The sequence below is a fragment of the Pygocentrus nattereri genome, chromosome 30, assembly GCF_015220715.1.
Source record: "Pygocentrus nattereri isolate fPygNat1 chromosome 30, fPygNat1.pri, whole genome shotgun sequence".
Classification (NCBI taxonomy): domain Eukaryota; kingdom Metazoa; phylum Chordata; class Actinopteri; order Characiformes; family Serrasalmidae; genus Pygocentrus; species Pygocentrus nattereri.
This window is the reverse complement of record NC_051240.1, coordinates 18,909,076-18,925,096: the sequence shown is the minus strand read 5'-3', so window position 1 is coordinate 18,925,096 and position 16,021 is coordinate 18,909,076. Positions and strand designations below refer to the sequence as shown.

The window sequence follows — 16,021 nt, the reverse complement described above, 5'->3', positions numbered from 1 at the left end:
CATTTATTGATTTTAAACTTGATTTATTTTTATCATGATTTTAAAATGTAAATTTTAAAACGTGTTCAAATGTTTTTAAGTTCAACTGCCCCACGTTTTTAAATCAAGGCCACACCGCAAAGAATTTTAGTCCATAGTCGGAGCCTTATTTTAGCCACACCCCTGTATTTCAGGACAGGAAGCGAGACTGCATCCCTGCATCCTCATGACCACATGGTGAACAGTTAGATCTTATTGGTCCTCATTCACCAACATCATATATAATACCAATAAGTCTCTTCTTCGTCAGATTCATGACGTGTTCCAACGGTAAAGCATCCCGAGACCATTCATGTGAGGGGCTGCTTCTCATCCAGGGGAGTGGGCCCTTTGCCTAAGAACACTGCCATGAAATAAACGATGGTATCAAAACATCCTCCAAGAGCAAGTTCTCCCAGTGATCCAGGAGCAATCTGGTGATGAACGATGCTTTTTCCAGCATGATGAAGCAGCAGAAGCTGGTATCCAGCACGCCAGGACGAATTGCAGAAGGCTTGAAAAGAAGGGTCAACACTGGAAAGATCGAGTCTTTGCATAAACTTGGATGTATTTGTGAATAAAAGTTAAAAAGAACTTATGCTTATCATTTTACTTCCGTATACCGAAGGAACACCTGACAAAAAGACCTAAAGACATTGAACTTTGTGAAAAGTGTCAATCTCAAACACTCAAAGACTTGACACGACTGTATTTATCAAACCAGAGGTATTAAATGTCCTGTTTTGGGTACCAGAAGTGCAGTGTGGGTAGATGTTCAGCTTCACAAAGTTGGGCAGAATCCTTTATAACGTGGTGATGGTTGAATACTAAATACTCTAAAGGTTCTAAAGGTCTTGAGTCATATATTCAGTTAAATTACATTAAAAAGTAACATAATGCTGTTGTGGGAAGGAAACCATGTAACTTTAAAAAAAGCAAAAAAAAAAAAACTGCTTTACTTTTAATGTAAGTCAATGGAACCAGACGTTCTCCCGAGTAATTTTGGACTTTCTTTTAGTCCGTTCATAACGAAATGAATTTAAAGAAACGGGTATTTTCAAATTATGTCAAAAACTGAAAAACAAAAACGGAGATGAAAGGTTTTCTTCCAACAGCAGCGATACTCAGAATACGTTTAGAATACAGGATACATCTTGGAGGCATACAGACACCTTTATGATTGGTTTCTTCATGCAGTTCTTCTGTTAATGTTTCATAAAAAATGAGCTCACCATGTCAGTGAAGTTCTGAAATACTGAGAAAAGCACCCGACTCATCATAAAAGAGCCCAACAACAAAATCTTGCGCACTTTGACCATGGCGGTAGTTGTGTAGTTTTTTTCCCCACTTAATGAAGTTTGTAAATGTTTGTAACAGCGTGGCATGAAAGCACACACTGATGCTAAGCTTATCATGAACCCAGCTCACTACTGAGGAGCCTATTCAGTTTGAACGTCCCTCAGAAGAGCTGAACCCCTTAAATGGGCGGCACCCACCATGACTTTTTTTCCGTAAAATGACAGAATGAGGAATCAAGTGGGGGAAAAAAGTTATAATTTCAGCTAATAGTTTATATTTAGGGGGCTAAACAACATTTTAAAGGACCCCTTAAAACTGCCCTAGTGGCGCTCCTGTGATGCTTTATATGCCTAATGCTGCCGTGTGTAGTAAACTGTAGTTAGACAAAACAAAGAGTCATTAGAAACATTTAAAATGCACTTGGTGCACTTTTTGTTGATGAGAAGCCAGAACACTAATAAGTGTGGATGTTGGTCTGGGTTAGAGGCCTCTGTCTCTCTGATTGACAGTCTCAGTCAATGCAAGATAAAGGAATTAGGAGCATGGCATCATTATGGAGAAACCAAAAGCAAAACAAAGCAGTAAAAAAGGATAAAAAAATCTGAAGAGCTCCTCTGAGGTTTATACAAGGTTTACAGCTAAACCAGACCAGACTTTTAGAGACAAATGCTCATAGAAAAATAACTCAATTCAATCTGCAGGCGCATGAAAGACAAGTCTCCTTCTCAAGGTGAGGTCAATGTGTGGGATCTGTCTGAATGACAGGCCAAACACACTTGGAGGGGCAGTGCGGTTTGTCTCAAACGTGCTCACTTCCACAATGACTTGGCTGAGGATGGTGAGGATATCTTCTCCCCTGGAGTGGGAATTGATACAAAAGTATGTTAGTTTGCTGTATCACACTTCAAACCAACAAGGTTTATTTAAATGGAATTGCTTAGAAATGCTTATGAAGTCAGATGTGCCGTGATGGACTCATGTACTGTTTCGGCTGCAAACTGAATGTGCCCTCCTCCCATTGTCCATTCATTAATATCATCTGTGATCATGAAAATGCAGCTCACCTTTTGCAGCCTTCTTTCAGCATTTTGTACAGCGACTGGATGAACCAGGATCCTCTGGACGTGTTTCTGTAGGAATGTAATCCTGGTATGGTCGCTAAAGCCAGCAGGAAATCGGAATCAGGAATCGCATATTCCGGTTGCTCCCAACCAGTGTGTAGGATAAACACTTTGGGTTTATCGGCCAGGCTTGGGCAGTTTGCTCTAGCAAATGGCTGAAGGATGTCCGAAGGGCGAACAACCTGGCCATCTGTTCCAAAGAAACCTCCTTCGCTGTCATGGCTTAGGATGCAGCACACGAAGCAGTCACCGCTATGCTCCCTCCGGCTGAGCTCCTTCAGGATCTCCTTCATCTCTACTGCAGTCTTGTCAGTGTGTAACTCCACAGTAAAAGCCAGCCACTTGAAAACCTCATCAAGACACGCTATTGGGAAAAGTGAAATGAGAAGTTATTATTATTAGAATTATGTCCATTTAAAATTTGACCTACATACTTTTAACGTTAAAATCTACTTTTTCACTATATTAGACCTTATAGTAAATTGTACTGTAAGATATTTTACTGTAATTTCACAGCATTGAAATCAGCCTTTCTATTGTAAACACACGGTATTCTTATGTATATTTACAGTAATACAGATAATAGCTATAAACAGTGTAAAACTATAGAAAGTAAACATATGATGAAATTACAGTACGGCAACAAACCAAAGTAATTAAAGTAAAAACCAGTACTCTTGTTATCCAGAGGGTGCTACACCCTACACCATACAGATGTATGCAACTACAGTTGTATGTAAATGTTTGGACACGCCTGGCCAAGTGACATTTTCGCAGATTTTTGCAGTGAAAAGAAGTAAATGTGCAGAAAAATATAAAAAAAACCACTTTTTTTCTGCAAACTCGACAACTGAGCTCTTCAGATTAGACTCGCATGTAATTCCTTCTCTCATGGTGCTATGGATGAGGACTGGAGATCAAAACTATGATACTTGCTTTACTTACAGCTTTACAGAAGCGCTTTTTTCATGTTGAAAAAATCTGTTCCTCTCCACTGCAGTGCTGCTCGATCCAAGGTAGCGTAGCTCACTAATGCCTGCCATTTCTAACCAGATAGACTTTAACGGTTTAACTGTTGAGATTAATTATAACTCATTTATACAGCTTCTTCATCCTAGGCATGGTATTGGAATCGTAAACGGTGAGAAATTAAAAATATTTGCTCATACTTCTTCTTCTTTCGGCTGCTCCCTTTAGGGGTCGCCACAGCGGATCATCTGCCTCCATCTTGCCCTATCCACTTCCTCCTCTACTTTCACACCACCCATCTCCATGTCCACCTTCACTACATCCATAAACCTTCTCTGAGGTCTACCTCTTCTCCTTCTACCCGGCAGCTCCATCTCCAACATTCTTTGCCCAATATATCCACTATTCCTCCTCAACACATGTCCAAACCATCTCAACCTGGCCTCTCTGGCTTTATCTCCAAACTGCTCCACCTTCACTGTCCCTCCCTCTGATCTGCTCATTCCTAATCACTCCCAACGAAAATCTCAGCATCTTCATCTCCGCCACCTCCAGCTCAGCCTCCTGTCTTTTAGACAGAGCCACAGTCTCCAAACCAAACATCATAGCAGGACGCACTGCTGTCTTGTAGACCTTCCCTTTCACTCTTGCTGCTATCCTTCTGTCACACATCAGCCCTGACACCCGTCTCCACCCACTCCATCCTGCCTGCACCCTCTTCTTCACCTCTTTTCTGCACTGTCCATGGATGCATCATTACAGCAGGCCTTATTCTAATACTCAATAAGCGCGGGCTCTTCTAAACAGACCTGAAATGAAGCTACACGATGCCTAAAAAGCAGGGAAAGACTGTAAATCAAAACACTTCCAGCTTATAATTTCCACTGCCTGAAATGTCATTAAGAAATGGCAGTTAAGAGGAACTGTGGAAGTCAAAGCAAGATCTGGAAGACAAATAAAACCGTTAAATAGAACTGCTTATGTTGACAAGAGAGGTAAAGCTAAACCCCCATATGACAGCAAAGGACCTGTAGGACGTTTTAGCTGGCGCATGAGTGGTGGTGCACTGTTCTACTGTGCAACGCTGCTTGAACAAATATCTGCATGGAAGAGGCCTGTGACCACATCTGAAGTATGGAAAACGACATCTGGCTACCCAAAGCGTCTACAAGCCGTAAAATCTACCAAAGGGTATGTACTAACTACAGACTTTGTACGATTTCCAAACTTTTGCTACTGTGCAGTAACATTTGTAGAGAAATGTTATTAATTAAACAGTTTGCTTCAGAAATTGTTGTTACTTCTTTTCATTTAAAAAATCAACAATATATGTCAATAAGCCAGGGCCTCCCAAACCTTTGCACACATCTATATAGCACTAAACACAACACCAACCTACTAATTATTTATTCATTTATTTATTTATTTTTATTTAGCCTCAACCAGGCAGGCAATTAAGAACCAGTTCAGTTTACTCAGTAGTTTTCTCAGTAGTTGCTAGTCACTTAAGCGCTGTAGATTAAATTTATAATTACCAACCTACATCCACCTCTGATCCTCTCCGAGGCGAAAGACCTGAACTCTTATCAAAGTGCATGTTATTAATGATTACACACGCACCACGAGGATCGCTGGACATTTTGTACTCATTGATTTTGTACTCATTGATTTTTGGGACACCTGAAAAACAAAGCAAACATTTTACCAAATCACTGACTGGGTTTCCATCACACCTGTCATCAGAGTGAGCATCGGCTGCTGGCTGTACCTTGTCTTAAAGCTGGAGGTATTAAAAGATCATTCAATAGAGGGAACGTTTCCTGCATTTCATCATGCTCCAGAAGTTCAAGGAATTTATGGCATTGTTTGTCCCCCTTATGTATCATTTTGTCCAAAAGATTGATGGCAAAGTCCTGCCTACTGTGATGACTGATGTCGTCTTTGAGGTTGTCATACTCGTGCCCCGTGATGAGCTTGGCCTGGTGCACGTGCTGCAGGACAAACTTGGCATCTCCAGACAGGATCCTAATCAGGGTGGTCTTATGTTGACGTACGATCTCCATGACCTGGAGCAACTTTGGCTGAAACTAAACATTTAAACATTAAACATTAAACATTATATCTTAAGACAGTAATTTAGAATTTGTGGGAGGGGAACATGAGGTTGGTTGTCACACTCTTCACTCTGGATCTCTTGAAGCCCAAACAAAGTCCAGCATAAGTTAAGTGATACTTTTTTAATTCCACTTCTGCGTTTAACCCATATTTAAAGTGAAACACCACATACACACACACACACACACTAGGGGGCAGTGAGCACACTTGCCCAGAGCAGTGGGCAGCCCTATCCACAGTGCCCAGGGAGTTAGGTGTCTTGCTCAGGGCCACCTCAGTCATGGACTGTCGAACCAGCAACCTTCTGGTCACGGGGCCAGTTCACTAACCTCCAGGCCACGACTGCCCCCTAGAATGGACTGGAGCACTGTGTGGTTATTTTACTGGTATGCAGAGATTTTGAATGAATGTTGAGCAGTTATGACAACCAAGAACAGCAAGATGCATATATTTATGCACATTATATTCCCAAAAGTATTCGCTAGAGTGACATCCCATTCCTAATCCATAGAGTTTAATGTGATGTTGCCCACCCTTTGCAGCTTTTTTGGCATTTATAATCACTCCAGCTGGTTTACCGATACGATTAATCTGCAAGGACAAACTGTCAAACACTAAAAAGTCACGAGGCTGAAGTCAGTTTCTCATTCGACAGCTTCTTGTTCCAACTCACCCGTTCCACCTTAAATAGTGCAGCAGTTGCATTCGGCAACCTCAGGTACCATTTAAGGTGGAACGGAAAATTCGAACAAGAAGCTGGAGAACGAGAAACGACTTCAGCTTCACAAAAAGTCGAACACCGAGACATTTTAACAAGAAACTCCAAGTTTTACGGAAAAACTTCCCTGCGATGGGAGAAAAGCAGCTGTAGCTGAGCTAAAGGTTCGTATTATCATTTATAAGGCGATATTAGGACATTAGCACATACTGAGACATACTTACAGCCAAGACGGTGAAACTTTACTTTTAAAAGTGGAGATGATGGAGGTTTGATAACCCTGCACCAGCCTCATTTAGGGACCGTCTGAAAAGTGCACACAATAGAAAAACTTTTTTTTTTCTATTTACCAGAACAATTTTTAAAAGCTTCAGCTACAACAAGGCTGGCATACATAAACCACTTGATAACTAAATTTAAGTCTGTTTCAAGTTTAAGTTCTTGCCTTCATATTCAACACAATTCCCACACTGCGAAACTGAAAGTGGGAGTTTTCCATTGACTTCACCGCCTTTTTCTCACATAGTCAAACTTCAGTCACACAGCCACGCTGGAAATGTGTGAAGCGATCTTTGTCCACAAGTTGGACTTGGTTTGTCTTGTATTAAAGAAATAACGTTTAATTTAGCCACATACCGTGTCGCCTCTACTTCCTCGAGTTTGGCCACGTCATATCAGAGCCCCTCCCTAGCCAGTGATCGAGGGTCGAGGGTTCATGCATGTGAAGTGTGGTGCGGCCTTTTTTACACAAGTTTTTTCTTTCTTTCTTCAGTCTTTTTCTTTCCGTCTGAGCTTGATGCTTCACACTTGTCATGACTGCTTCCATCAGAAGTTACACAGCAGCTACTAAAGCACAGGCCCTCCATGATTAAGGGTTTCTAACACCACAGACACGTGTTTTCAGCTGTTTTACAGTCATTGCTTCCAGTCTTTTGTCTCAGTGCATTTAAGTGCATCTACACCACCTCATTTAGACAGCAAGACATCATAAATGGGTTAATACTTTTCATTAAATGGTCAAATGTCTCACTTTCAACATCTGATGTGTTTTCTATGTTCTATTGTGACTAAAATGTGGGTCTGAGATGCAAATCACTGCGTTTTTATTTACATTTATTTACATTTTACACAGCACCTCAACTTTTTGGGGTGGAACTGGGGTGGTCCTTCAGTTAAACCAGAAGTTATGAATGACTGCATACGTTTTCCTAAAGATCCTAATGTGTTTGAAGTAGATCAAATATGAATAACACTACATTTTATTCATAAACTTTTCTTTGAATAATGCTTCCTCGCTGAATGATCAAGCTCATGTTGTCAGAATAAGATCGAGTTGATAAATAACAAAAAAAAAAAATATATATATATATATATATATATATATATATATTATAGTATATAAATATATATAGTATATAAAATATATATACATACATATATATTTACATGGACATAAGTGAATGCAAGGATGCTGACAAATGATATAAAGTGTTCCGGCATTTACTGTAGAAATGTGTTTAAAGAGGAAGATGGTGAATAATACCGAATGCAGTGCGTTTACTTTGATAAACGTAAAATAAAAGGATGTAATGTTTTTAAAATGACATCACAAATATACCAAGATGCAAAAAGTTTATTTCACATTCATCATTTGGTGCTATAAACATTTGATAAATCAAAATTACAAAATTTTCACTTTGGTAACCCACACTAACTTACTTACTGTTACCGAGCTCCATGCCCACGCCGCTTTGCCTTTCATTTATTATATTTATTTATTAATATTTAATAACAGAACTACATAAAATCTTCCTGTTGTTTTACCTCTTTAGCCCTGCTGGTGCTGTGAGGTCTGTAGGTTTTATTACTTGCGTTCATTTAATGCCTTAAATCATAAAGTTGCTGAAAAAAGCTAAAAAATAAAGTTGCTGGCAGATGACATTTAACAGGGTATATCTCAAGTTTTCATGCATGGTAAGGATTTTTGTTCTGTGCTGGATCTGAGCTCATCATTACATCAGACCGTATGTTGTATAAAATTGTAAAAAAGAAAGAAAGAAAGAAAGAAAGAAGTTCTACACTATTGTAATATCTGACAGACTCGCAGTCGAACACAAAAGTCTGAACATCCCTGCTCAAATTACGTTTTGCTGAAAAAATAAGTTACCAACAGGGAACAAACTGCAAAAATACAACATGAAGTATAAAATCTGCCTTTTGCATAGGCCACATTTTAAACTTAATTTTTCCAATATACTACATTCATCAAAAAACAGCAAATGTGTATTAAAGTGTGCAGAAGTGAGGTCTTTGTAGAGGATGTGTTAATATATTTTCACTTAAAAAAAACTGACCAGATGTGGACAAACTTTTGCATATATAGTACAAACGGTTATAAAGGATTAGACAAAAAGTGTTAGCCTGGAAAGATCTTCTCCCGCTCTCCAATGCCTCACAGCTTCCTGAGTTCACTTTCGTCAGGGCTGTAATTCACATGAACCCACTTCTTTCTTTCACTCTCGTTGCTTGGGGATGCACTAATACTAAAATATGACCTTTTCAGTGCTATAACAGTGCTGCAGGTGTGTGAAGCAGACATGATGAAATGCTGCTAAAGCTTGTTAGGATCTTAGGAAAGAGGTGAGGTCATTGTAGGTCAGTACAGATACACCACTTATATTGTCACTCACACTTGGTCACAGGAGAACAGATCACTGATCCACTCAAACAGGGAATTTATAACTTCACATTTCTACCGTTTCTATTCAGCGACTCATTTTATTCGTCTCCCCCTCCCTCTCTAGTCACGTCGAAAAACTTGGAAGCGCAGCCTCTCCTGGCGACAGAATAGTGACGCTTTCCTTGCAGAAGAAAAGTGACGCTAAACGCGGAAGTGTGGGAATGGTCTATTATATCGAAGATTTATCGAACATTTCTTATTGCTCTATCGAGGAAAGTTACATTGTGATGATTATCGTTATCGTTTTATCGCCCATCCCTGGACACAGCACTTCCACACTTCCCCGGGGGTTCACCCAACACCACGTGTGGGGGTGTTTACAGTCACTGAAAATGTGTTATTTCATATGTTCCTCAGAGAAAATGAGCAAAGACCAAAGAATCTGAGGCTGAAATAATAAATCACATCATTTTTTCTTTTGGTAAACGTCCCACAGACGTGAAAACCACACGAGGGTTAAAAAATGTCACTTTAGAGTTGCTGGTGCTGTGAGGTCTGTAGGTTTTATCATTTGCTTCATATACAAGATAATGCCCTTTTCACATCTACAGCTCTGAATGGTGAAGTTGCTGGCAGTAGATTTTTAATAAGGTTTATCAGAAGTTTTCATACGTGTTAAGTTTGTGTACCTCAACAACAACTGAGTAACAATTAAGACAAATTTTGTGTAAAACTGTAAAACAATGAAAAAAACATTTCTTTTCATGAAAAATCTCTTGAAATATTCTTATACAGATGTCACAGTGTAATGGCTCATAGTTTTGTTTTGTTTTGTTTTTTTTGCATTATTAAGTAAAACTAAAATAAGTCAGTATGTGATTGAAAATAAGGCGCTTAAATGTTCAGACATGGCTTGAAGTTATATTTGACACTTAAAATTACAAAAAAAGTGTTTTGTTGATTTTCCAAGTAATAAAAATGTTAACATGCACATAAACCTAAATAATGTGCTTTCTGCTAATTTAAATTTCTATTTGTTGAATTTATCATACTGGAAAAAATCAACCATAAAATAACTTTTACATAGGCCACATTTTATCTGCTTTTTCCCCCCAGTATGTTAAATTCAGCAAATAAAAAGTATTTGTGTATTGCAATGTGCAGAAGTGTGTTCACTGTAGAGAACTTAAAAAATCAACAAAAGCATGTAGTTTGACCAGGGGTGCTCAAACTTTTGCATATGACTGTTTATAGAAGTTTTAAAGGTATAGCATATGACCCTCGCACCTCTCCTACGTGTTCTGGTCCAGGACAACACAGGATGCCTATTATATACCAGTACTACGGCACCCGGAACACCAACTTCTTCCTCAAGGTCACTTTGTGGACTGGCATCTGTTTGGCTGTGACCATCCTATATTTGATCATCACTTTTCCAGCTGTCAAACTGACTTCCTGATTCACGGAGAGCAGGATAGACTGGACGTCCTCACCCCTTGGAAGTAAATAATAAAAAGCAGAAATTAGTGAAGAAACATTTATACTATATCCATGTCAGCAGACCGGTGCTACTTTTGTTTACTACTTACTTTGGACAGTATGTTTTCAGCTGCTTACACAAAGACTGGATGAACCATGAGCCTGAAAGTGTGTTCCTGAATGAGTAGAAGCCTTTAACGCTTGACCTCGCCACAAGGAAATCTGCATCAGCTGGGATGGTGATAATCTCAACAGCATCCATTTCCAACACTGCTGCTTGTGCTGCTTCATCTCCCCCAAGGTCATCAGCCTGGACTTCAACTGGGACCTGATAGTCCTCCCCACGGCAGGCCTGGATGAAGAAGGCTTTTGGCTTACCGGCCAGGTTTGGGCAGGAGGTTCCTCTGAATGGACTAAAGATGTCCTCACTGGGTACGACACCTCCATCAGTGCCGTGCACCCCTTCAGCACAACCATGGCTCAGGATGCAGCAAACAAAACAGTCACCTTCATGGCCCTTCTGGCTGAGCTGCTTCAGGAGTTCTTTCATCTGCTTCGCAGTCTTGTCCCTGTGCACCTCCACAGTGAACCCCAGCCAGGAGAACACCTCATTAAGAGACTCTGTAGGACAGAATAGAAAAGGCTGTATTTCCACACATCTAGATCATTTATGACACTTTACATAGTACACTATTTACACTTTACACATGCTGTAAAGTACTTGCCCACTCATGCTATGTGTTTATTATTAGTCATTCTCTATTACTATTTTATTACCCTCCTTGTATTTTCCAATATTGCGTCACTCCTCAGAAAAGACAACGATACAGTCGCATGGAAACGTCTGAAGACCCAATTTTCTGACTAAATATAAACAAACACATCCTCTACAGAAATTATATTTAAATATGTTTTTCTAATATAGTTTTCTATTTATTTGCTGAATTTAACATACTGGAGGAAAACAAAGAAATATTAAATAAAAGGTGCCAAAACTTTTGGACAGGCCACATTTCAAATCAAATCAAATCAAATCAAATCAAATCAGATTTATTGTCACATCACAAGAGTACAGGAGTACAGGTGAGTGAAAAACTTGGGTGCAAGTTCCCACTGAATGCAGCGACAGTATTTACAACATGGAGTAGAATGGTGAGAGAAAATAGTAATAATAATAATAATAATAATAAGTAGAAGAAGAAGAAGAGAAAAAAAAAAAATTCTGTTTTTTTTTTTTTTTTTTTTATATATTCACTTCCACACATAAAGAGTAACTATGCTTTCTGTTTAGAGGATTTGTTTAAATTATTTAATTTGATCCTGATTGAAAAAGACAAATGAAACAACAAACCTTCGTCAACATCAGATCCATTCCTGTATTTAAAGGGGGGATCAAATTTCATATTGTTGATGATCACACAGAGACCACGTGGAACGCTGGACATCTCATATTCACCTATCTGCGAATACAGAAATTCCTGTAATGAAGAATTGTCTTTTTTTAAATGAAAAGACTGGAAATGTACACATTTGCTTGCAACCTAAACTGAAACATTTCTGTTGACCCCCTAAATGGATCAGCAGGGAAAACAGTACACTGGAAAATTCTCCAAGTTTTGAATTACCTCATCCGTTGGACCTCGATTATCTGGAAAAACATACGCATGCAGTCACCAATTTTCACTAAAATTTACCTTAGATATAAAAATATAGCATCGTGGGTGTGCAGAGTGACCTCACAGTGTGGGTTACCTTGCTTTAGTGCTGGTTGCGGAGGTCTGAAATGCTCCTTAAGCCCAGGGAAATTCTCCTGCAGCTCGTTGTCCTGTAGTAGCTGTAGGAATCTGCGACATGTATCGTCCCCCTTGTTCATCACCTTGTCCAGAAGATTAATGATGATGTTCTCCTGGGTGTGGTTAGGGTGGTTCAGGTTGCTGTACTCCCGCTTGGTGATGATTTTACTCTGCTCAGCATGCTGTAAGACAAAGCTGGCATCTGCAGACAGAGTGTCGATGAAGAAAGTCTTGCTTTCAAGCAGAGTCTGCATGATTGTCAGCCCTAAGGAAGAAAGATATAACACTATGAGTGGCATTACTGTCCTAAAGACACATCTTAGATCTAGCTGGTTGCATAATTTACATTTAATTTGCATATTTGTATATTTGTATGCATATCGCTGCTGTTGGAACAGAAGTGGTTGGTGTAGTGGGTAACCCCTTTGCCTTTGGTGCTGGAGACTGGGGTTCAATGCCTGGGCAAGCACCTTATGTTATACCAATAAGAGTCCTTGGGCAAAACTCCTAACACTACCTTCGCCTACCCATGTAAAAAAAACTATAAAATTATGTCGCTCTGGATAAGAGCGTAAGCCAAATGACGTAAATGTAAAACCTTTTATCTCCATTTTTATTGTTGTTTTAAAGTTTTGGACATAATTTGAATATGCCTGTTGTGTTTCACACTGTGTGTAAATTTCAGGACGAATAGACCCAAAAAAAATGTCCCATAACGACTTGGAAAAAAGTCTGGTTCCATTGACTTACATTGAAAATAAACTAGGTTTTTTCCTTCTGCTGTAAAGTTACCATTTTGGAGATACAAGGTTTTCTTCCGACAACAGCAAAGTTTATGTAGTTCATTACAAAAGAGTGGACATTGGAATGAGCAGGTGTGGAGACTGTTATGGCTGCTTCTGTTAGCTGACTATGCTTATAAATAATCAATTACAAGTAATACAAGCTTAATATACACATGCCTGCCTGGTAATAGTCAGCAAACGTATAGAAATTCATAAATAAAGCATAGAAATTAGCATTTATATTTGTCTGTTGGGATGCATTCTGTAGTGCAGCGCTGCATCCCTAAGCCTCATCAGTTTGACAGAATGAACTGTCCTCTAACTACAGTACCCAGCATGCATTGCAAAATACAACCATTGGGAATCCTCCTCAATTGTGATAAAGAAATCCACTGATGTAGTGACTATCAAATAAAGCTTCCTGGCAGTATCGTCAGCTGTCTAGCTCCTTCTTTTACCAGCCAGCAACAAAAAGGATTTCTAATGTAACGCCGGGGAGCGAGGAGGTGGACGCATACGCTGAGATAAGCGGCTTTTATTGAAGGCAAATTCAGGGTCGCGGTCACGACAGTCCAGATTCATATATCCAGCACGAATAGCACGAGAGTCATACATAACAAAACCTCAAAACAAACAAAGACCTGCATCCACACAGGGGAAAACAGGGCTTAAATACATGAGGGTAAAGGAGGGACAGGTGGAAACACAGGTGGAGACAATCAGGGGTGGAGTCACGAAACAAGAGGGCAGGACTGAAAACCAAAACAAAGAAGCACATGGACAGGACTGGGAAGTAAACAACAAGAGCACATGGACAGGACTGGGAAGTAAACAACAAGAGCACATGGACAGGACTGGGAGGGGCCAATCGTGACATCTTACAGCTCTCTCATGCTATCTGGCCCAAAGTGCTTGTAGTTTAACAAAAAAACAAACCCTCCCCTTAAAGATCCAGTTTCCTTATTTTTTTTTATAAGGCAAAATAGGCCCAAAACAGCATTACACTGAACATACTACACGCCATTGACTTCTAAAGGTGGCGCACTGACTGAGGTTTGACATACTAGTACACTTAATATGGTCCTATGTGGTTTTGTACCCAGCATCAGTCTTGTGACCAAATTTAGGGCCCGTAGGAGGCCAGCAGGCTTGTTTACAACAGATGTGGAAAGGGTTGGTGAGGTTGTTTAAATTTTGGGTGGAGTGCCCCTTCAACTTGGCAGACTAGATGCTAGCGCTGTTAGCATACTGCACTGAAGTAAACGGAAACTTAGCTAACCTAACTAGATAAAACATAGCTTACTCTAAAAACCTCCACCCGTCAAACTTCACGTCTGACGACCGCGCGCAAGAAAAACGAGTCGATACGTACGTTCAGCAGCAAACTAACCGGACTCGCGAACCTTTCTCTGCACTCTTTCACACATTTTCACTGTTCCTGTCAGCGGAGACAGGGAAAGGGCGCGAAAGAGCCGCTGACGTCGCCGCGGCGAAGCGGCTTTATCTCCGAGAGTGAAGGAGCAGATATGAGGCGCTGGCTTCGACTCATCACATCTGCTCTTATCTTACGTGTTAGACGACAGCCTCCCTACAGTAATGACCTAAACAGTCGCAATATGTATACTGTCAAACCTTAAGGACACAAACGCCCGTCAAACTCCTTCGTTTTCACTTCAGCTCAGAGCGAAGCCGCCCTTCCTGTCGACCAGTCCCCGAGCTTCCTCGCTGCCTGTGGCATCTTATCGCTGCCTGCAGTAGAAACCGAACCAGGGCTGGTTTGACTGAACTCGGTCAAAGAGTTGCCAGATAATCTGGGTTGCCAGGTTGAACAATGTCACGTTTTTTTTTGAAAGCTACATTACGTCAATAAAAGTGAACAACTGAACAACATAGCATTTTATATAGATGCAGCCAATACTACTACTACTACTACTACTACTACTACTAATAAATATAACAATAATAATAATACATGTATTATTTGAAGGAAAATTTCCTTCGGGATCAATACAGTATCTATCTATCTATCTATCTATCTATCTATCTATCTATCTATCTATCTATCTATCTATCTATCTATCTATCTATCTATATTGATAATATTAATAGTGTAAACGAAATGTACATCTGATTCTGCATCACTGCTTAATTTGCATAGAAATAAACTAAAATTATGCTTTAATATTCAATAAAAGCTACAAACGGGTGGAAAAAGTGGATAAAAAATAAACTTTAGAGAAAGTATCATGTTTTTCCTCAGTTAAAAGTGGAAATATGGAAACAAAAACATATTTAAGCGAAAGTAAAAAGGTTTAAACATAACTATATGTTTCAATAAAAACAGGAGTTTGGTGGTGTCTGGTGTAGTGACACAGCCGGTGCTTACACAAAGAATAATTAGCATAGCTGTTGGCCTTCAGTCACGCACTGTCGGCTGAGGGGATAAAACTGGTGACCTTCTGGTCACAAGGCTGGTTCCCCAACCTCCAGCCCACGACTACCCCATGTGAATGTGGCTAAAATCTGAGTGATAAAGATTTGTGTGTGGACACAGCTTTGAAAAAATCTGATCTGTGTCACATGAAGGCAATAAGTTAATTTGATGTGAATGAATGTAGCTTTAATAGTTCTCCTGGGCCGTGCTCTGCTTTTCCTAACACTCTGTCCACAGTCGCCCCAGAGTGCGGCTGAATGACCTCAGCCTGAGTCAGTCAGACCAAACTCACAGTGTGGGTTTGTGTGCAGAAAAACGGGCCTTTCAGGTAAAGTACTGATAATCTTGCTGTCATGGATTGACAGATGTTATGGTACATACTGGGTTGAGTGTACTGGTGAAAACGTTTCTCACAGCACTGCAGCTTTTCACAACAGTTTACACACTAAAGCTGGAACTTAAGGCAGTACCAGTTCAGGTAACACGTACCAGTTCCCTAAACCAATATGTTTGACCATTCCGTACCTTATTGATTGTGATTCATTCATCCCACAATCAGAAACACCCACCTAACAAAGGCCTGTGGCCAGAAACTGACCACTGATGAAGG

General features: G+C 39.9%; 2 protein-coding genes across 6 annotated transcripts; both read right to left on the bottom strand.

Annotated features, from left to right (window-relative positions):
• Positions 1 to 566: 566 nt before the first annotated feature.
• Positions 567 to 6,943, bottom strand: LOC108443729 (caspase-8-like). Of its 3 annotated transcripts, none has more exons than XM_017724561.1 (6): positions 6,877 to 6,943; positions 6,465 to 6,546; positions 5,176 to 5,494; positions 4,947 to 5,087; positions 2,382 to 2,802; positions 567 to 2,173 (listed from the first exon to the last, which is right to left on the bottom strand). In XM_017724561.1, the coding sequence occupies exons 3-6, from the start codon at positions 5,468 to 5,470 to the stop codon at positions 2,008 to 2,010; spliced, it is 1,023 nt and encodes a 340-aa protein (XP_017580050.1). In that variant the 5' UTR covers positions 5,471 to 5,494; positions 6,465 to 6,546; positions 6,877 to 6,943; the 3' UTR covers positions 567 to 2,007. The 3 variants fall into 3 exon arrangements, with proteins under 3 accessions (XP_017580050.1, XP_037392360.1, XP_017580051.1); XM_037536463.1 differs by lacking the exon at positions 6,877 to 6,943 and adding an exon at positions 6,686 to 6,869; XM_017724562.2 differs by lacking the exons at positions 6,465 to 6,546; positions 6,877 to 6,943 and having other exon boundaries at positions 5,176 to 5,723.
• A 912-nt stretch (positions 6,944 to 7,855) lies between these two features.
• Positions 7,856 to 14,768, bottom strand: LOC108443715 (caspase-8-like). Of its 3 annotated transcripts, none has more exons than XM_037536320.1 (6): positions 14,610 to 14,768; positions 12,152 to 12,457; positions 12,025 to 12,047; positions 11,751 to 11,877; positions 10,510 to 11,020; positions 7,856 to 10,415 (listed from the first exon to the last, which is right to left on the bottom strand). In XM_037536320.1, the coding sequence occupies exons 2-6, from the start codon at positions 12,444 to 12,446 to the stop codon at positions 10,262 to 10,264; spliced, it is 1,110 nt and encodes a 369-aa protein (XP_037392217.1). In that variant the 5' UTR covers positions 12,447 to 12,457; positions 14,610 to 14,768; the 3' UTR covers positions 7,856 to 10,261. The 3 variants fall into 3 exon arrangements, with proteins under 3 accessions (XP_037392217.1, XP_017580020.1, XP_037392218.1); XM_017724531.2 differs by having other exon boundaries at positions 11,751 to 11,859; XM_037536321.1 differs by lacking the exon at positions 14,610 to 14,768 and adding an exon at positions 14,350 to 14,564.
• Positions 14,769 to 16,021: the final 1,253 nt, after the last annotated feature.